Below are 22885 nucleotides of genomic sequence, written 5' to 3'. Positions count from 1 at the left end.
AGGGTACAGGTAGAGAGATTTCTCCTGCTCAGAAAGGATAGCAGGACTAGAGGGCACAGTCTCAAGATAAGGGGGGGGGGGGCAGTTTAGATCAGAGTTGAGGAGGAACTTCTTCACTCAAAGGGTGGTGAATCTCTGGAATTCTCTGCCCGTTGAAGTGGTGGAGGCTACCTCGCTAAACATATTTAAGTCACGGGTAGATAGGTTTTTGATAGACAAGGGAATTAAGGGTTATGGGGAGAAAGTGGGAAAGTGGAACTGATCCACTTCAGATCAGCCATGATCTTATTGAATGGCGGGGCAGGCTCAAAGGGCTAGATGGCCTACTCCTGCTCCTATTTCTTATGTTTTTAATTCAATGGTGTGATTGGTAAAATCAGCATATGTACCAAAACATCCAAGTCGAATTCTTGATCAGTGTTACAGTTGCTAATGATGCTACTGTTCAGATCAAATAAAGTCAAAGAAAAAAAACGCTTTTCATTTTTTGGTTTTACCACAAGGTGCATTGATTTTTTTTTAAACTCCAATTCAATCAAACCAAGTCCAATTCAGTGTCTCAACAAGTTGAGACATTACCAAACCAAGCTGACAAGACAGGACTCTCACCTCCTGCACTGGGTTTGATTTACATGATCCAAGCTGATTGGAGTAGGCATAGCTCCTCCTCCAAGGCTTGATCTCATTTGTATCTTAGCCAAAAGGCCGAGATGCCGCTTTAAAAAATTGCTTCAAATGTAGCTAAAGTGTAACCTAATGACTTCAACCAAGCACAGCATGTCAATATTGTACTTGATCTTAGTTGTGCTCAAGTTGCAATGTTCCAAGAGATTATTTACATGGTAACAAAGGCAGTCTTTACATGCAGCGCACCTTCTGCCACTGCCCCCCCCCACCATATTACCAAGAATAGTGCCACTGAAAGTTCAACAGGTTGGTTTGAACATCACACTGTTATATTATTAGCACTTCTGTTGGAGAGGAAGGCGGCATTTACAAATCAGCTAGCAATCTGTAGGAAAATAATTATTCTGACTTCATGTGGTTGCAGCAATTGCCTATGAATATGTCCTTGGCTCAATAATACGCAGGACAGTACAGGTGAAATGCTTCCACCCCTCGTCTGCTTTCTTAGATTTATCATGAGCTTCACAATGCAAAAACTCAAGCTGTATTGAAGTTGAGCACATTCTTCAAGTTCTTGTAAATTAACCACTTTATTTCTGATGCACTTCAAAGAAATCAGATGTGATTTCTGGGACATCTTGTTTTCTAAGAGGAAGGTTGCTTGGAATCAGATAGTACCCAGCACACAAATCACTAAAGTCAAAGTTTATATAGTGTGAATGTAGTCAAATATTCCAAATTACATTATATACAAACTTACAAAATACAAATTAGTGTTCAAGTTTACAAATGAACATTATTCTGTGAGAAGTAATCTAAGTATGTTGATTAAAACATGTACTAGCTAATACCTTACTGATGTAGGTGTGTTAGTTCAAATTTCAGCCATAGTGAATTAATAATTCTGCAATTAGCCCAAATAAAAATTTGAAGTCACTGAAGAATGTTCAAACTGACTGATGAGCCAGCTACCATGGTAGGTGAAAGTTAACATTTTTCAAAACAAAAAATCGCAGACCAATTTGATGAATTTTTTTTTAAATGCAGGAAGTTAACATACCTGGATTTCATTGTACCATATAGTGCATCCACCCTGGTCTTTCAGTCTGGTGTTGTAGCAACCTCTTCCACGATTTGGACATGTATGATACCAAACCTATAAATATTCAAATAAACTTTGGTCAGGCCATGGGTCCCTTATATTTGAATTGGACAACCCCTTGTGAGCTCTCAGGAGCTGCTGGATGGGCCTTGTCTGGTCATTCTTGTCTCATTGGTCCCCTTGGGTTGCATCCCCTCCTACTTGCTGGGAGGGGTCCAGAAGGGTCCCTGAGACTAGTCAGGGTGGGACCTGTCCTTTCCCTTTGCCACTGGGTTCTGTCCCCTGTTCTGTTGGGTTAGAACCAGTCAGGTCCAGTCTATTCCCATCGTGCAGAGGTCTAGTCCCATCATGTGGGGTCCTGCCCCTTTCATTCATGCCTTGTCCAGTCACGCCAGGCCCATTCAGGTCTCATCACATTTGATCCCACTCCCTCATTGCTTCCCACCTATAGCACCACCTCCCCTCTTGCTCCCATCCGGACCCATCACTTTTCCTCCCATCCCACCCAATTCTTCCTAGGTCACCACGCCCTTTCCCATTTAGGTGCTTTCTTGCGTCTTCCCCTCCTGCTAGGGCCCTCCTCTCATGTCTCCCCCCCCCCAGTCCTCAACCCCCACACCCCACGCAGGTTCCACACCGAATTCCTGTTCCTAGTCCCAGTCCCAGTCCCCATCCAGGACGGGTCCCATCACCTCCCTTCCTGCCCGGGGTCCAATCACTTTCCCTCCCATCCCATCCATTCCCCCCCACCTAGGTCTCCCCTCCAGCCCCGTTCCCATCCAGTTTCCACCCCCATCTGCAAAGATCACAAACTACCACCATTGTTGAAAGGGTTTACATTTTAGAAAAAATCTTATATGCCTAAAGTGATGCTGTTTCTTTTAAATGCAACAAGTTAACATACTGGCCAATCAGCCTACCAGCATCCAATTCTCGAAATAGTCCAGCTCTGACTGGCCCATTTGATTTTTCTACAGCTTTATAAATGTTGCATGTTTGCACCTGGCCACTCCTGCCTTGCAGGCCCCGAGGAGATCCTCCATGGACTCCTGGGATCCACAGATCTCAATTTGGGAACCCCAGGGTTAGGCAATCCTTTCTAATATAGTCATATTTCCAAGAGAAGCAGTCAAATACTGGATGTTTTCACATCAATACATTTTAAACATGTCTAATGATGCCAACAATGGATATAAACTCCAATCAGTTAATAGTTGATGTTAATGCTGGGACACTGTGCAATATTTTACTCATCAGCTTAATGTGTTCTTGCTTGAAATAATTATAAAATAGCCTCCAAATAAACAATTGAAAAAAGCCGCTAATTAATTTTAAAAGATCACTGCCTTTGGTCATTTGAATGCAGAATAGTTTTCCAATTAAAACAAAACAAATGTTGCTTATAGTCGAATTAACACAAAAGGATTACCTTTTCTTTCTCGGTTGCCACCAAGGATATGGCTAGTCCCATCCTGAAAAAAAGTAAACATCATTTGCTCCTTTATATACTTTTTAAACAAAGAAATATGCTAGAAAATAGACTCTTGGATTTAATGCAAAGTTCCTTACCTGTCAGCTCTGCCCACTCTACCAATCCGATGAACATAGTTTTGTTTTTCGTCGGGAAGAGTCACATTAATTACTATTTTCAGAAACAAAAATAAATTAGGACTGTATTGAATTAATGAGGGACAACACAACCAATAGATAGCTCACTTACCAAACGGAACTCCATGAATATCAATTCCTCTTGCAGCAACATCAGTACAGATCAGGAGTCTGACATCTGCTCTCTGGTCAAAACAAAAAGAAGTGCATCAAAACTTTGCATTTAGATAGCTAACATTAAGCCAATAAATTTTAGTCATGACCATAATGTTTATTATCTTTTATCATCACGTTTTGCAACAGATGGAATGTCACATTTCTATCACTATCTATAGACTCTAGCAAGCTATCAGCCTTGCTCAGAATGAATATTATATGAAAATACAAAAGCGGAGCAGATGTAGGTCATTCGACCCCCTCAAACTTGATCCACCATTCAATAAGATTAAGAATGATTGGTTAACTACTGAAGTTGAAAACCAGAAGCTGCCAACTGTTTACTCCAATTTCAAATGATTATAATTTAGAAATGCATTTCTCTCTAGCACGTTTAAACTTTGAGTGGTTCATTGTGATACAATTACCGGATTGACCAAGTGGAACATAAGAAGTCAAAACATTAAGGAACCAGCTATAATAAAAACAGAAATGCAAGAAATACTCAGGAGGTTTGGCAGCATCAGTGAAGAGAGATGGAAGGGTGGCCACTTAAAACATTTCAAGAACAGAACATTCTAGAAAAACTTTGTTTTCTTTCCTAACAGATGCTGTCAGACTGCCGAGTTAACATTTTGAATCCTCTGTCAGGACTGAAAGGAGGGAGAATGTGTTAGAGCTGTAAGAGATTACAACAAAAAAAATTAACAACTTTAAAAACAAAAAGGCCTGGCGTGGGCAGGAGAGCAGGTGGTAGTGTTTGCATTGAAGCAGCATATGTATGGGATATTTAAAAAAGGAGTTTAAGACGAGAAGGTAGTCATAATCCAAAGTTGTCAAACTCAATATCGTGTCCCGAGGGCTCTACCTGTTGCAACGTGCTCAATTGAAAGCCAATCAATATGAAAATGGTACTCAACAAACTACTGGGATTGAAGGTAGACAGCTCCCCAGGATCTGATGGCCTACACCCTATGATATTAAAGGAAGTGGCAGCGAAGTTCATGGATCCATTGGATATAACATTCCAAAATTCCCTAGATGCAGGAAAGGTTCCATTGGATTGGAAAAATGCTAATGTTGGAAACTATAGTTAGTTTGAATCTATTTTGGGAAATTGTTAAAATCCATTATTAAGGAAGTAATAGCAGGACATTTGGAGAGTCAAAACGCGATCCATTAGAGTCAGCATGGTTTTATGAATGATAAATCATATTTGACTGATTTGTTGGAGTCTTCAAAGATGTAACAGACCAAGTGAATAATGGGGATCATGTAAATGTAGTATATCTGGAATTCAGGAAGGCATTTGATAAAAGGTGCTGCACAAAAAAGTTATTATACATTTAAAAATTGATATATGGGACAAAATATCAGAGGGTTAGATAGAGTGGATAGTGAGAGCCTTTTTCCTCGGATGGTGGTGGCTAACACGAGGGGACATAGCTTTAAATTAAGGGGTGGTAATTATAGGACGGATGTCAGAGGTAGAATCTTTACTCAGAGGGTAGTAAGGGCGTGGAATGCCCTGCCTGCAGCAGTTGTGGACTCGCCAACATTAAGGGTATTCAAACGGTCAGTGGATAGGCATATGGATAACATTGGAATAGTTTAGGTTAGAGGGTCATTAGATTGTTGCACCGACTAGTGGAACCATCGAGGACCGAAAGGCCTGTACTGCGCTGTAATGTTCTATAAATATGGCAGATGGAGTTTTAACGTGAACAAGCGTGAGATTATCCATTTGGGTCAGAAAATGGAAAGATAAATTATCTAAACTTTGGGATGTAGAGGGATCTGGGTGCAGTCTTGCATCAGAAAACTGGTAAGCAGGTAATAAGGAAGGCAAATGGAATTTTGGAAATTATAACTAAAGGAATAGAGTATAAAATTAAGCAAATGTTCCTGCAACTATACAAGCCATTGGTGAGACTGCACCTGGAGGACTGTGCAGTTTTACTCCTCAGGATATAGTGATATTAGAGGCAGTTCACTAGATTGATTCCAGAGATGAGAGATTTGTCTTGTGAAGAGAGATTGAGCAATTTAGACTTATTCTTCTGAATGTTAGAGAGTATAAGAGATTTAATTGAGGTATAAATGATAAAAAGCATTCATAAAGTAGACATAGAGCAGATGCTTCCTCTTGTGGGGAAGTCAAGAACAAGAGATCACAGTTTTAGGATAAAGAGTAGCAGATTTAAATCAGAGATCAGAAAAAGCTACTTCCCTCAATCTGTGGAATTCACTACCCCAGAGTGTGGTGGATGCTGTGACATTGAATAAATTTGAGGAGATAGACAGATTTTTATTTAGTAATGGGTTGCAGGGTTATGGAGAATGGGCAGGAAAGTGGAGTTGAGCCATGATTGTATTGAAGGGCAGAGCAGGCTTTGGGTGGGGATGCGCGCGCGCGTGTGTGTGTGGCTGAACTGCCTACTCCTGCTCCTAGTTTCTATGTTATGAGATGTTACTCCTTCAGGTATCCTTATTTAAGGACGGATATAAATGCATTTGTGGCAGCTCAGAGGTGGTTTGCTACCTGGAATGGATGGGTTGTTTATGAGGTAAAGCTAGATAGACAGGGCTTGTTTCCCTAGAAGAGTGAGGGGTGACTTGATTGTAGTACAAGACCCTTAATGGTACTTACAAGTTGGATGTGGAAATGAGATCTTGTGTGCAAGTTCAAAAATATGGACATGGTTTTAAATTAGGGGTTGCCCTTTCAGAAAGGAAATAAGGAGAATGGTTTTCTCTGCAACTTTGGAACTCTCTGCCTCAAAAGGCAGTGGAGACAGGGTCATAGAATCACAGAAACCCTATGGTGCAGAAAGAGACCATCTGGCCCATTGAGTCTGCACTGATCACAATCCCACCAGGCCCTACACCTATACCCCTACACATTTACCTGCTAATCCCTCTAACCTATGCATCTCAGGACACTAAGGGGCAATTTTAGCATGGCCAATCTACCTAACCCACACATCTTTGGACTGTGGGAGGAAACCGGAGCACCCAGAGGAAACCCACGCAGACATGAGGAGAATATGCAAACTCCACACAGACAGTGACCCAAGACGGGAATCAAACCCAGGTTCCTGGAGCTGTGAAGTAGCAGTGCTAACAGTGCTGCCCACTGAATATTTTTTAAAAGGGGAGGTAGATGGAATGTTAGACAAGAGGATCATAGGGTCAGGGGTAGATGGGAACATGGAATTAAAAACACAAACAGATCAGCCATGACCTTGTGAATGGCAGAGCAGGCATAAGGGGTCGAATGGTTTACTTCTGCTCCTATTTTGTATATTCATAATTGTTTGCTGTACCTCCAGATTAACTTTGTGATGTGTACAAGGCCCAAAGACTGACATTTCCTTTGTACTCACGTAATCTTTGCTTTTCTCTTTGCAACCACTTTGCATTTTCATAGCTTTCTTTTTCCCCTAGCTTTGGATTGTTAGCGAACTTAGATGAAACGGAGTACAACACATCCAAATCATTGATTTAAATTGTGGATAGCAGTGTCCCAACTACTGAAGTCATACCCGTTACAGTCTATCAATTCAAAAATGTCCAGTTTAGTCCAACTCTTGATCAGTGCCATTACTAGCAATACCATGATCCCTAATTCTGCGTAATAACTTCTTGTGTGGGTGCTTATTGAATATATTTTTTTCCGAAAATCAAATCCCCTTATTTGGCAAATGAAATGAGACAGACAAGTATTACAGAAGTACCTTGAACCTTTCCAAGTTTTGCTTTCTTTCATTTGGTTTTCTATCACCATGCAAGCAGACACAAGAGAACTGATGCCCCTTTTTATCTGGTCCTGAAACAATAAATTAATTTGATGTGAGACCCCCTACCTTAAACTAGCAATGGCTGAAGCAAAGCAAAGATAAACATACGAATTATCTCACCTCCTCCCATCTGAATGAAGTACTGTTCCATGTTATCACAGTCAATCTTTGTTCTGCAAAAAACAATCGCTTGATCCATCTTGTGTTCCTTGATTGCACGGACCGTATATTCACCCTTAAGTACTTTAATAGCTTCTGACCACATTTCTGGAGAAATCAGATATGGAAATTCTAAAAATTGACTTATCTCCTGTTTGCAATTAAGTTCTAAACAGTAACAGCAAGTTGATTATTGTTAAAATACAGTTATTACTTTAAATGGAAGCAATCTGATATTCAATAATTAAATCCCGAAGCATTTTCTAGCTACTATTCTACCAATCAAATTTACAGAACAAAGTTTTCACTTTATAACAGCAAAAATCCACTACTCTGCTCAAACTTCTACTAAGTCTAAGTGGTGAGAATCTAGGACTGATGGAGAAGCAAATAAATTTCGGCACTCGGACAAATTATTAAAAGCTGCTGGAAAAGATATTAAAAAAACAAACCAGCTACTGGAATTTTGAATTTACCATTGGGCTGGGCAGAACACAAAAAGGAGGAAATTATACTTCAGGTTGCATATTCTTCAAAGATCACATCTGGAGTGCTCGAATCATAACAGTGCAAAAGAGGCCCTTCAGTCCATCGTGTCTACACCGATACACAGGAAACATCTGGGACGGGATTTTCTGGTCGCAGCCATACCTTGAAGTATGGATTCTAAAAAGTTTGTAGTAGACTATAGTTGCCCCAATCTAGAACTTAGATGCTTTGATGCATATTCTCTCATCGCCTAGCATAAACGAGACCAAAAACTTTTGTGACCACCCAATTACTTCCAAGGTCCACTTCAGAGTTCTGCAAACTTCTTTTAAAAGTAACTTATTTTTCTAATTAATAATTATTTCACATCCTTTTTTAGTATGTCTATATTCTTCAGTCTCAATCTACCATCTGCTTACCCTGGGGTAAAGAGAGATCCTATTTACTAGTCATCCCAGGAAGTGTCAGCAGTTGGTCAGAAAACTAAGCAACACAAATTCAAACAAATAGCAGACACCAGGTAGTGGTACTTGTGAGGACCTTCAACATCAAAGTTTTAAGTGACAAATTACACAGCATGGGCATGCATGATACCTCATAGAATGGTGCAACTTTTGATTTTTTGGGGGGAAAAGCTTTGCATTTTCTTATGGATATGTAGGATGTTAAATTAGAAGTGCATTCCAAGTGCTGTCCATTAATAAAATCGTTTAGGTCTCAATACCCACATTACAAAACAGTTAGAAGATTGTGTAAATTTGTATTTTAATAAGGAAATCCAATAGGAAATATGGCATCTAACCACAAAGCCACTCACCTGCAGTATTTGTACCAGGTCTTGTGTTATCTTTTGCATGAACTTCATCTGTCTGAGGAAGATACACAAAAAAAAAGTGATATTCTGAAAATTTGTTTGATGCAGGTTAAGGCATTCATACTCTAATAAATAAGAACACAAGGTCACCTTGAAACAGTTGGCAAAAGCTATTTCAGCATAAAATTTCAAAGGAACATTTAAGAATTTTGTAGATTCTTAGGGAAAGAACACAAGGCAGTACTTCTGATAGGAAAGTTCCACAAACATTGACATAGGAGTAACATGCTCTCTCTGTTTAGGCATTGTGCCCAAGTTTGTTACTAGAAGTAATCACAACCCTCTTTACCCGAATATGTCTTCCAAGTTTCTCCCAGATACGATCGGTTTTTGGATTAACTCGAAGAACAACATGATGTACGGTCTCAGGAACAGAATCCTCTCCCTTAAGATCTACCCAGGTTGGGAAATGCATAATCTTCTCCGACAGCTTCTTAACATCAAATGAATGCAGAGTGGCAGAGCAAACAATTACCTACACAAAGCAAAGTAAACCACATTAAAATCTAAGTGCAACAATTTTTAAAAGGAAAAAGCCTCATTTTTAGTAGTCAATATTTCAATTTAGGGAAAAAACGCACATTGGTCATGTTTTTGCACAGTAATGCTGTTTGATTCACTGTAGAGAACAACCTATTTGTTGATTTATTCTATATTTATTCTGAGTCTTTAACAGTTTTAAAAAAGAAACAGGAAAGAATGCTTTGCAGATACTTGATCAAATGGTTGCGTCACAAATCTGAAAGGCTGCTCTCGGTCCCATCAGTATAAGAACTCTTTCAGAAGGCAGTTTTAAAACCTGAGTAAATGTTCTCCAGTTATGTTCCCAAACATCCCTTTCTAGTAATTTCTGTCAGCTTAGAAATCAAAGAATATTTATTTATTTGTCACAAGTAGGTTTAGATTAACACTGCAATGAAGTTATTGTGAAAAATCCTAGTCACCACATTCTGGGTACATGGAGGGAAAACGTAGCATGGCCAGTCACTCAACCAGCACATCTTTTGTATGTGTGGGAGGAAACTGGAACACCCAGAGGAAACCCACGCACATATGGGGAGAATGCACAGACTCTGCACAGTGACCAAGCCAGAAGTCGAACCCGGGTTCCTGGCACTATGAGGTAGTAGTGCTAACCACTGTGCCACTGTTCATTGAATACTAACATTCAATTAATGAAGTTAGAATGGATTCCTTGAAAGGCAAATCATGTCATATAACAGGAAACCTATGATTTGTCAAGACCATGCCCAATCACAGGAGCGGAACGTCTTCCAAATTTAGTCATTTCTAGAGAGGTTTTTAACTCCTGTGCCTTTCAAAAAAGCTACGGTTTGATTCTTGAAGCCTTTCATATCACACGTTCATGCTTCTTCATTTGAAAAAGTCAACTAAAACTTGTAAGTAACAAGTCAAATGTACAATTTGCAATTGGTGAATATATTAAGTATTTTTCCAACTTAGAAGTTCAGTGTATTGAAGTCAATGGGTCAAAGAGAGACTAAATGAGCATTTCCCAGAGAGTTAGTTACACTACATGACTAAAATCACATGCAACATCAAGAGAAGCCCTGTGGGATATTTAAACGTCAGTTGGTTCTCTGACGAGAATAGAGAATTTAAAATAACTTAATTGTGTCTTTTAATATAGTTCACACCTGCAACCTTTTGCCATCAGATGTTACTTGAGGGATCTGAGAATGCATTCTTGAAATGAAGTCAGAGTAGCCACTAGTGAGCAATCCATCCTTTAAAAGAAAAAGACATTTTAGATGATTACATTTCAGTCACCAAAAACAACATGCAGGTTAGTCGATTCTTCCAGCTTTCAAATAAGTGCCTTCTACTACTGCAAATTTTGTAAATTTTTAACATATAGTTAATAAAGAAATTGAAACAATGTAAAGAAAATTTATATGAACAGTGTTTATTAAGCCTAGTTTTAAATCTTTCATAAAAACAAAAAGGTGTGGCAACATTGCTTGAAAATACAAACAGAACATAACATCTGAGGTTGCTTAAAATTAGGATGCTGCATGATTAGATTTCATTGACAATAGGAGGAACGTCTAAACTCTTTCCAGTAGTAATGACGGTAATATAAACACCTTTTAAAAAAAACCTGCATTTAATAAAAGTATTTCTGAAGACCGAACAAAATATTGGCCTAGATTTGTGGTCAACAATGCAGTGTGCCACTCAGCACTTACACCAAATACATTTCATGAACCTGCTGCAATCATGGTAGCAAGAATTTTGTCTGCCTTGAGGCATGGGTCACCATGGATCCCAGCAGCACAGGCAAAAAGGGCAATCACCAGATCTCAAAAGCTGCAAAGGCTGCAGCAGTATAAAAAGTGTTGGAACATCAGAATTTGTAAACAATTTTACAAAATGAAAAGTGTGAACAGATTTTTAAAAGTGCAATAACTTTGATCAAATAAATCAATTTAATCTGATAAATCTTGTTAGTCGCAGATTTTACTTTTCAACAAGATGATCAGATATTCAAATTTTTACTTTTAATTTTTAAAATGGTACGCATGTACGGGAGGCGGGGGGGGGGCATAAGTATTTGCAAATTCAGAATAGATCTATTGTGTCTGAAAATACTGGTATAAAATTTATAATTATGGCTTATGTGGAGTTGGTAGGCAATTAGCTTAAAATAGATACAGGTTTTTTACTTGATGTTTGAAGCAATGAGTCCTCATAGGCTGACTCACCAAGTGTGAACATTAGACGTTGTAATGCATCTAGTGCAGAGAGGGGCAGGGAAGAAGGAGGACCTTCTTGTGACCCTGCTCCAGGGCCTGCCCTAACTTGCCATCAAAAGATCCAGGCAGCAGGTGATCCCACTAGGTCTAACTTATTCAACTATTAGAGTACAGAATCATATAGCTTCCAGCTTTGCCAGTAGAATCAAAAGCAACAAAAAGTCTTTCAGAGATCGAGGTGGTATATAAAGATATGAAAAATGACCATTGTAGCTAACACAAATGCTATTGAATGTGTGGGATTAATAAGGATAATAATGACATTTCAGTTCTGATAAATGAGCACTTACAGCTTCATCTAGCACCAAGAACCTAACTTGGGACAGATTCAGTTTTCCCGTTGAAACAAGATCATCTACTCTTCCAGGAGTTCCAACAACAATATCCACCTGTGGAATAGATAAGAACATTGATCATGTTCAATTTAATGCTATTCACTAAGTCATGAAACAAAAATAATGTTTTAGAATTGAACTACACTTTTCTTCAGTATTTTAAAAAATTTAAGGTGCACTGTTAACAGTTGAAAACGTCCCTTTGAGGAAAAGCACTTCTGGAGTAGTGAGATGCAGACAGGTTAATGCTGCAAAATAACGAATCCAAATTAACCACATTGTTGAATAATAGATCTGTGGGCAAATTTTATGTTAATGAAGAGATAGATACAATCATGATAAAGCTACTTTGAGATCAAACATTTCCAGGATAAAAAGGTGAAAAGCAAAAATGTATTTTCACTCTCATACAAAAAAAGGTAAAGTGAGGAAATTGTACATCACAAGCATTTCTTGGGATTGTTTCAGGAATCTCTGTAAGAACTCAAGACAAATTTTGATTTCTTTTACAGGAGGCAAAAATTGAAACGAAGGAGTGACTAATGATGATGGCAGAATGCCATAAAAAAATGCTTTTGGAAGATTCACTGAACACCAAAATTAGAGTAAGACTCTTCAAAACTAATGAAATTCAAAAGTTGTTCAATTTAGTTTGAAAGTTTATGCACTGCAGCTAATTCATGATTTCAGCCAACAGAATATGAACATTGCCAAAACGAAAAGGCACATCAAGAAATCCTGTGGGATGATTATCCCAATCCGATCTTTTCACCCTGTATATCGCACAAATTCATGAATGGACCTCCAAAGGCATTGCTTTCGGCCCTAAAAAGTGCCGACTACCTCAGATTGCCCAGGAAGAACAAGGCATCTCAAACATTTGAGCAACAGGTGAAGCTGTCTGTTTCATGCTACCATCAATAGCGACACGTGTGGTATTCTCCACGAATAAAATGCTGCATCAAGACAAAAAGAAATTCTGCCTAAGAGTACCATGCCATATGAATTTCAGTGCTAATGTGATGCTAGGTATGGAAGCCTCAAGTCCAAAAGACTGGTTGATCTCATCATACAGTATATCCCAGCTGCTGTTTGCAACTAGCAAGGTGCAGACCACATCCAACTGGCCATTGCTTGGAAAATTCAAGTGTCCAACATTAAATACAATTCCACAATTGGACATTTGCTAAATAATCCTCAGTATATTAATAATTATGCTGACAACTAATTAAAGATTGTCAATTAGTCTCGCAATGTGTCAAATTTGCATGCAACTTGAGATACATATAAGAATGCATGAGCCCCTGATAGAAAGAACATAGGATGCACATTGCACTTGTTTCGGCTAGAACAAAATAAGTGACAGCCATCCTTCAGGGAAATGCCGTATCCAATCTGAATCAAGCTGTCTGATTTAAATTTCAAACAATGTTTGGCAGTTAACTATCAGTCACAATCAACTGGTGCATTCTCCATGGCAATATCTTTACTAGAATCCACTTAAATTCACTCAGCATATATTTATTTCCCTTGCATTGGCATTCTTATGAATTGTCTTTATCAATGCAAGATGAAAAAGCTTTGACAGAATGTCTTTTATAAGCAATATTTAAGTTCTGTACGACCAAATGATTATTTTTAAGAATGTGTGAATGTGATAGAATCAGATTGGAAATATCAAGTGGCAATCCAACTGATAAATTGCCTTCACTAAGCTTATGTTAGGCTAAGTCATTGAAACAAAGCTTAACAATGTCAAAATCTGTTTAACATTAAGCCAAGAAAATTACACACAGGATAGACAAGTAATTTATCTTTTTCAGATTACCATTAAGCCAGTATATAATGTAAATTTGCATACAGGTCACATGAATTGCGGGGAACAAAAGTTCTATAACTTGACTGTGAACTACAAGTGGTTCCTTTTGCTATAGGAAATCATAAGCCTAGCTGAGTAGTTTTAAAATTGGACAATTGCTGGAGGACTACGTATAGAATATGTAATACTTGATTTTGGCCAACTTCCACTTAAAATGGTATGATGGACACAGAGGTTCAGTTATGATAGTCAAAATACTGAAGCAGGGGAGTTGAGTATTTGAAGGTGAGGTGAACAATTCATAGTGAGATCTCCAGGTTGTGGGATTAAAATTAGGTGGTGCAGGTGGGAGGAAAGTTAACAGTAGAGGAATATGTTCAGAAGTGGATGGCATTGGGAAAGGGATTAGAAAACCATTCAAAAAAAGGAGGGGGAAAATGAATGTGAAGGTCAAGACAATAAAAAGGAGGCTGCATGGCATCAGGAATGAAATGAATACAACAATATGAAGCAGAAACCGAAGTAAACCATTCAGCTTCATGGGGCTGCTCCACCATTCAATAAGATCATGACTGATCTGTAAATGTTTCAAATTTCTCATTCCCATCTATCCCTATGACATTTGATTAACTTGCCTTAAGCAAAAGATGCAAATAAGATGCTTTTATTTTTGCTGGTGGTGTGGTTTATCTACAACAATGTCTGAAAAAGGGTTTCTCAAATAGCTATCCATTATCGACTTTAGACATTCATTCATCAGTGGCTGGTTTTAACTTGGCCCTTTCTGAAAATTATGCAAGTATATGAAAAAGCAAAACCAATGAAGCACATTTGAGACAGATGAAGTTTGCATGAATTGTATGCTGTGGAAAATATCAGTAATTCAAAAATATTTACCTGTTGAAAATAGTATTACCATTTATCCAAGTCATAATAACCACACCATTATTAGTAAATTACATGCAGTGTACAACATTATGGCAAAAGGGTTTTAAAGAAAATAGTACTTGGAATAAAATAATTTGGGTTTTTTTATGTGTTTTTATAAAGCAGCTTTCAAAACCCGGTATGTCACAATGCATTCTACAGCTAATGTATGGCATTACAATGAATGGAACAGCATCAGAATGTGTTTAGCTGAAATTAGTGTGATCTTTAACTCATATACTATAATCTATTCTGGGTTACTTAATTCATCTGATATTTTCAAATAAATTACATTTGTACTTGTGCATCAACACAATCCTGAGCACATTTTCTTGAGGAGTAACAGGGAAAACTTACTCCTTGTTCCAGTACAGCCAGTTGATCTTTTGCAGAAACACCACCAATAATCAGAAGCTCCCTAAACAAAAAAAAAAACAAATCCCAGAAATGAAACCATTGCTACAACGAACAAGGATTACAACATGGTCAAGTGCTTGAGATTTACCTTGGAGTGTTGTGAATTAACTTAAACATTTATCAAAATTAGCATTTATTGCACTATTGAGTCTGAGCACCTCAAAAATACAAGATTATGAAGGTCAAAGCACAGTCCAAGTGGCCTTGTCCTTACAAATCCAGATTTCTTCAGTTAAAATATGAAAATCTTGCAGTGAGTGGGAAAAAACAAAATAGGTATTTTAATCTTGATCAGTAGCCAATGAAAACTGCTGCAAAATGATTGACATATGTGGGGATGCATTTGTTTAAGGCACTGCACAATATTAAGTTGATTTATTACTCACAAGTAGACTTATATTCACACTGCAATGAATCTACCGTAAAAAATCCCCTAGTCACCACTCTCTGGTGCCTGTTCAGGTAGGAGGTATGTGCACAGTGCAACACTGGAGGGCTGATAGCATTTATACAGCTGTACACAGGGTAGTAAATGACAGCCTTCAGAAGGGGAGGTATAACTGCCAGACAAAAGTTGATTTGTCCTTAGTATGCTTCCATTATGCTTATACTACTAGGCAAGATAAGGAAAACGGCAACAGTGGAATTTATTCTGAACTGAGATCAGCAATTATTTTACCACAAGACTCATCAACACATACCAGATGTGAAGGTGGCCAAAAGCAAAAAAAAACCCTGAAAATTAGTGACTGAAGACAAATAAGTCTGTTTTTTTTGTGACAAGGAATCACGTCATTTTAGCAATTTTTGCAGTGAAATAAAAATGCTTCTAGATTATTTCAAATGGGAGGAATTATCAGACTTCAATTGAGTAGAAACACCAGTTTTCCCTTGGTTTTTTTTTTATTATTGTCAAGAATATGGACCAACACATTTGTATTGAATCAAAGTTAGCACATCATTTCAGTATTCAATGCAGTTAGTGCAAGTAATAAAGGTCCATATAAACAATACACTGTGACCTTGCTGGATGATATATATGGGGAGTGAAGCAATGGACTATGGCAGTGTTTTCCCAACTATTTTCCAACATGACAACATTTAACTCACCACCATGTTTTCAGGGATGGACAACAAAGGCTGGCTATGCCTGCAATGCTCATGTCCCATGGACAAAATAGATAAAACTCAAAGTTGACAAGACAACTCAGTGAGGACCCTCTGCTCTCTACTCGTCCCCACCCCTTCCCCCATCTACACAGCATAATCATCTCTTCCCACCACACAACTTTCTTCCAAACACCAAACTCCACCCCACCCCCGACTAACTCACTTATACCCTCCATTCTTTCACATTCACTCACATGCCCACTCTTCTCTTCTTTCTCCACCCTCCCTCCACCTGGAATTTTCCATCTTGCCCAGGTGTTGGAGAGGTGGAGTGGAGAGAAGCAGCAATATTCCAGACATACTCTTGGCTTCGCTCTCACCCCAGTCCAGCAGCAGTGACTCTCAGTGGAGGCAACAAAAGAAAGGCAGCTTGTACAGTAAAATGCTCTATAGGTTGCCTGTTGAAGCAGCAGCTACTGCGCTAATGGCCACTGTATCTCCCAACTACAGAAAGTCATTTAGAATGCAGCAGAGCAAGAGGGGAGCAGAATGGAGGGCAAAAGAATATTTTAAAGGGTGGAATTCTCTGATCCAAAAGTTGAAACTTGTCAAACAGTGGATATTTCTCATGCCTGCACAAACAATGTAACTGAAAATAGAAACAGTACATACTCACAGACAATGGGGGTGATTCTCCCACCCCATTGCGCTAATTTTCTAGTGCAGCAAGCCAGGAGAATCGTGTGGAGGCAGGGCCGGGGAGGGGATTCACGGGATTAGTGCAAGCATCTTGCAACGCTGGATTTCTGGTGCGGTCTGGTCTGCAGCAGAAAATCAGCAGGACTAGTGTTTAAATGATAATTTAAATATCAATTAAATGCTGGTAGAATTCACTCCTGGGCCTGTTAGCTTCTCCCGCCCTACTGGAGTGTTCCAGTCTAGTAGGGTTTAGAGTAGCTCTCCGCTTTCGGGGAGCTAGCGGCCTGACCCTGCTGGAGTGAAGTAAGGGCAATTGGGGCCACCAGGGGTGGTGCTGCCTGGGCATAGGCACCTTGACAGTGCCAGCCTGTGCCCCTGGCACTGCTCAAGGGGCAAAGTGCCAATGCCCAGAGGGCACCTGGCATGAGGCAGGGCCAAAGGGATAGGGCTTCCTACTGCCATTTTACATTGGGATTGACGGGCAGACTGACGGAAGGATAGCTGGGGGGGCGGGGGGGGGGGGGGGGTTTGCTGTTGCGGTGGTGGTGGTGGTGTGGTGGCGGTGTGGTGGCAGCGGGCAGCATTGCAGGGGTCCTAAGCTGGCCAGCAAACAGGAGGCTGACAGTTCGGGGCCTCTGTGCATTGGTTTCAGCCTTCTGGCTGGGAATAGGCCCTGCCCCCTAAAATGTAATGACATTCACATTGGTGATCTCTACATTGCACCAAGTGTGGGACATTGTAGTGTGAACTCTCACTGAAAACAAACAGCGCAAATTACTCCAGTTTTCCCGCAAATTCAAAATTCCACCCAAAGTTAATGCAACTCTAAACAAAGTGGCAGAAGAAAACAGATTTCTGCTGCTAAAGTTACAAGACTAAATACTTGACAATTTCAGAATGTTAAAGTGAAATGGAATCCTCACCCGATCGTTCCTTTTAGGACCTTATTGAGTGTTCGCCCAAGATGTGTACAGCAGGTAAAGAACGGTTAGTACAACAGCACATTTGTTTATTGGGCAAGTTGAGGGAGGGGAGAAGAAAAGCAAGTGTGGCAAGAAAAGCTACCTTAGCTTGGGATCAGTAATATTTTTCTTGAACTGCTTGACGTTATTGAGGGTTTGTTCAGCCAGTTCCCTTGATGGTTCAATAATGAGTGCCTTTGGAGCATTTGGTAAGTTCTTAGTTTGAGCCACCTGTGCAGTACCTGAAAAAGAACGAATGAATACTACTGAAACAATGATAAACTTCACAGCATCGAATTATGAAAACTATTTCTTCAATAAATTGAGGTACGACCATCCTAATCCTTTACAACTGCTACTTACAGAATTCAGTTATTAATAAAGCAACATCACTAAATTCATGATGCAGAATTCCCTACGGATTTCCAAAAATTCCACCTCCCCAGATTTAGTTTGGCACCTCTTAGTTGATAGCTTTACCGACATTTCCAGAATGTTAAAACCAACAAGTGATGCAAGGACAATTTATCTAGAATTATTACACAATTTACATATCCAGGAATCTGCCCTGAAATGAGATTAACAATTCTGATTGAAAAAAAACTATTGACCTGAAACTTCACTTAGAGCTCCCGAGACCTCCACGGTGGGAAAGGTTTTTTTTTGTGATCAGGCCACCCTTTAAAAATGGCGCCCCAATCTCAGTACAGCCGGGCTTGACCCTGCCTTTAGGCTCTCCCCGCCTCAACATGATGGCGTGAAACAGGCCCATGCTTTTTTTGACAGTGTCAGAAGGTCTGGAGAGAAACACACCGTTTTTCAGTCAGACCCTGACATTTTGCCAAATTCTGGTAAGATCGCCCATTTCTTTAGGGATTATTGAGGTTGTAGGGAATCCTGCTCACTTGTCCATCCTGAGTATAGAAACACAGAGAGACCTAGGTGTGCAAGTCCACAAATCCTTGAAGGTGGCAGCACAGGTGGAGAAGGTGGTGAAAAAGGCACATGACATGCTTGCCTTTATAGGATGGGGTATAGAGTATAAAAACTGGTGTCTGATGTTGCAGCTGTATAGAACATTGGTTAGGCCACATTTGGAGAACTGCGTCCAGTTCTGGTTGCCACACTACCAGGACATGGAGGCTTTGGAGAGAGTGCAGAGGAAGTTTACCAGGATGTTGCCTGGTATGGACAGTCATAGCTATGAGGAGAGATTGGGTAAACTGGGGTTTTCTCCATGGAAAGACACAGAGAACGAGGGGAGACCTAATAGAGACGTACAAAATTATGAAGAGTATAGATAGGGCGAACAGTGGGAAGCTTTTTCCCCAGGTCAGAAGTGACAAGCACGAGGGGTCACAGGCTCAAGGTGAGAGGAGCGAAGTTCAACTCAGATATCAGAGGGACTTTTTTTGTTTTACACAGAGGGCGGTGGGGGCCTGGAATGCACTGCCAAGTAGGGTGGTGAAGGCTGACATGCTGGGATCGTTTGAGACTTACCTGGATAGTCACATGAGCAGACTGGGAATAGAGGGATACAAACGAATGGTCTAGTTGGACCAATGAGCAGCACAGGCTTGGAGGGCCGAAGGGCCTGTTTCCTGTGCTGTACCGTTTTGTTCTTCTGTCAGACTTGGCTCTGCCTCAACAGTGGTAGCAAAGCCTTCAGCAGTCTTGGCCCCATTGTCTAAACCCATTCATTTCATTATGTCACTGACCTTTAAAAGTTTTTTAAAATCTACTTTTTTGATCAGCATTTGGATATCCTTCAGTAATTGTCTCAGTTACTCCATTTCCCATAAACTTGAGCTCACCCAACAATTTGCTGCCCTTATCCTAACTCACACCAAGATCCATTCACCCAGCACTATGCCTGCTGACTTACAATGGGTCAAGGTTCTGCAATCACTTGACTTTGAAACTCATTTTGGTTTTGAAATCACCTCACTCCCCCATCTCTGTAACCTCCTCCAGCCCTTCTATTTCACTGCACTCCTCCACATCCCTGATCGTAAATGCTGTTTTATTAGTGGCTGTGCCTTCAGTTGCTTTGATCCTCAGCTCTAGAATTCCCTCCCTAAATCTTTCTGCTACTTTTAAATCCATTAAAGTGCTCCTTAATATTTAACTGTTTTGACTTTTTTTTTGGATGGCCTGTGCAAATGACATGGTGTCAAATTTTATTTGCTAATGTTCCTTTCAAGTACTTTTGCACATTTTACTGTATGGAATGAACTATAGAAACTGGTGCTGCATTTTTATTTGTGAACGCCTTGCAACTCTTCAAAAAGTTTGTCAAAAACATAAATGCAAATAAAAAACAACACATTTTAAATGGTGGAAATCTGAAGCAAAGACAGAGGTGGTGATTCTCTCAAAAAGATTCTAAGTGTCGAATTTGCATAAAACTGGAGCAAATAATGTGCTTTTTTTCAGTGGCAGTTTCGAAATGAACCTCCTACAGTCTGTGAGCAGCTGAGGGCACTAGCGCGAATCAGTCCAAAAAAGTTGTGGAAGGGGAGGGGCCCCATTCCAGCTGGAGAGGCCAGCAGCAGAGCACTGAGCAGGCAACAGTGCGTGCGCCGATACTGCCTAGCCCTGCGACCCCCATATCCGGCCGTGCATCCCCCCACCCCCCACAATGGCCTGATCACTGGCCCCCCCCAAACATGCACAGGCAAGCCTCAATATCTTCCTCCCCACCCCACTGACAGCCCCAACTCCCCCAGCAGGCTGGCCCTCAGCAGTGGCACTTTGTCCCTTGGCTGGCACTGCAAAAGTGGCAATGTCCAGGGGACACCCCTCCACACCAACTCTCTTTGGGGGGGGGGGCCTTGATATAACACACCCCCCCACTCCAACGGGATTAGGCTGCAAGCCCTCCCACAAGTGGAGAGCTTACTAAACTCCACTGAAGTAAAATACTCCTGGCCAAAAGGGGTAAAATTTCAGTCCGGGCCCGCTAATGGAATTTAAGTTATATTAAAATAAGGACATGCATGCATTATGCGGCCGAGCCGACGGCACTGGAAATCCTGCTGCCGGAGACATGCAGAAGTCACAGCGTTTAGCAGGGGCCCAAAATCACCTCGGACGACCTCCAGGAGATTGAGGTAACTCGGATTATTGCTGCTTACAGCTTTCCCATACTTCTTCCTCTGCAAGTTGAAGTCTCCTCCCTTCCCTATATTCCACATAGGGCAATAGTTCTGAGAAAAATACTTCTCAATAACTAATTTAGTTACTCGCATACATATTTCACATTTGTCTTTATCCATTTCACTTAACCAACCCAATTGGACATAATTTAAATAAGGGATTTAAATTAAAATCAAATCATCATAGCCAATATTTCTCAAAATTTTGAATCCCAACTCACAGTTTCTCTTAACCCCCAAATTAGGTATAATTTTCCTTATTGTCCTTTGTAATGTCATGATGTGGAGATGCTGACATTGGACTGGGGTAAGCACAGTAAAAGTCTCACAACACCAGATAAAGTCCAACTGGTTTATTTGGTAGCCAACCCACAACTTTCGAAGCACTGCCCCTTAATCAGGTGAGTAGGAGTTGTGTTCACAAACAGGGCATACATAGACACTTGGGGAACACTTCAGCACTCATAGGCATTTAGCTTCTGATCTTCGAGTAAGCATTCTCCCAGGAAGCCCTCACGACACAATGCAGAATCACCGAGCAGAAACTGATATCCAAGTTCCGCACACAGAAAGACAGTCTCAGCTGGGATCTTGGGTTCACGTCACAGTATCTGTAGCCCCCACAACTAACCTGGGCTTGCAAAATCTCACTAACTGCTGTGGCTGGAGACAATACACATCTCTTTAACTTGTACTTCACCCTCTCTTTACTCACGTTATCTGTACTTTTAAGACTGGATTATCTATGAAGACTCGCTTTCCAACCATTATCTTGTAAATTGAGTTTGTGTCTATATATGCCCAGCTTGCGAACACAATTCCCACTCACCTGATGAAGGGGCAGTGCTCCGAAAGCTTGTGGCTTGCGCTACTAAATAAACTTGTTGGACTTTAACCTGGTGTTGTGAGACTCCTTACTACGCTTTGTAATGTCTCCAGGGCTCCAACGTTCTTGTATTGTGTCAGGGCCAGAGAGGAACACAACTGCTGCCATATGAACGTATCTTTGTATAGTTATTATTCTTGGGGTATTATATTGAGGTATCCAAGCAATACAACCTTGAAACCCTAACTCTGTTTTCCAAGGGTGTCTCCTTGGTAATCCAACTACACAGCCCCAACATAAACATGTTTAGTTGGATTATTAAAAAGACGCACATAAATTAAAGTGGAGAAACGGTACCTTTTTATTTTGCTGAATCACATGAATTATTTAAGAGTTAAGTGACGCAGGATGTTACTTCTAACGTACCAGTATGCTGTGACTTTACAACATGACCATCAGGAGCCTTGTCCAGTGCCACAAAGCCATCTTTTGGAGGGAATTTGAATTCTTCTTCACCAAAATTAAATTTGAGCTCAGCATTCTAGGGTACAAAAACAAAGTCCTTCAGTTATCAGAAATATTTACTAGCCATAGTTTTTCACAAATGAAGGGGGTAAAATTACCTTTAAAACACATGAGGCAAATAAGGCTTGGTTCTTCAGATGTGGGGGAATATCAAAGGCATGTCCAAGATCTTTCCCTAGGGAAACAAAGAGCAACCTTAAGAACAAGGAGCAGTCATTCCACCGGTAAAAATATAACCGGACAATACCAATGATCTGTGTTAATGATTCCAACCCTAATCCTTTATTTTTAATCATTACACAATGCAGTTCCTACAATGGTGTTCTTTCCACCTTTATAAAAGGGTGCGTGTGCATGTGTGAAGAAACAGAAGAAACTAGCAGTCATGCCATTCCAAATTTACACTTGCAAAAGATGACCAGCAACGCCAACTATAATTCCAGATGCTATAACATACCAAATCAATCAATTATGAACGGTCGGACAATGGAAGATCAGGATATACACAGAACCTA

General features: G+C 40.1%; 1 protein-coding gene across 1 annotated transcript in view; it reads right to left on the bottom strand.

Annotated features, from left to right (window-relative positions):
* ddx1 (DEAD (Asp-Glu-Ala-Asp) box helicase 1) overlaps nt 1-22885 on the bottom strand; it is a 39339-nt gene that overhangs the window by 5018 nt on the left and 11436 nt on the right. The window contains exons 11-24 of the mRNA XM_080192177.1: nt 22469-22545; nt 22272-22386; nt 17965-18103; nt 15031-15091; nt 11883-11981; nt 10474-10563; nt 9105-9290; nt 8759-8810; nt 7414-7560; nt 7231-7322; nt 3450-3522; nt 3299-3371; nt 3159-3201; nt 1688-1783 (exon numbers count right to left, since the gene is read on the bottom strand). Coding sequence (XP_080048303.1) covers nt 1688-1783; nt 3159-3201; nt 3299-3371; nt 3450-3522; nt 7231-7322; nt 7414-7560; nt 8759-8810; nt 9105-9290; nt 10474-10563; nt 11883-11981; nt 15031-15091; nt 17965-18103; nt 22272-22386; nt 22469-22545 — 1343 coding nt within the window. The remainder of the gene's footprint in view (nt 1-1687; nt 1784-3158; nt 3202-3298; nt 3372-3449; nt 3523-7230; nt 7323-7413; nt 7561-8758; nt 8811-9104; nt 9291-10473; nt 10564-11882; nt 11982-15030; nt 15092-17964; nt 18104-22271; nt 22387-22468; nt 22546-22885) is intronic.

Source organism: Carcharhinus amblyrhynchos, chromosome 7 (assembly GCF_965287045.1).
Source record: "Carcharhinus amblyrhynchos chromosome 7, sCarAmb.v2.hapA, whole genome shotgun sequence".
Classification (NCBI taxonomy): domain Eukaryota; kingdom Metazoa; phylum Chordata; class Chondrichthyes; order Carcharhiniformes; family Carcharhinidae; genus Carcharhinus; species Carcharhinus amblyrhynchos.
The sequence above is the reverse complement of the archived record's forward strand: the minus strand, read 5'-3'. Positions and strand labels throughout refer to the sequence as shown.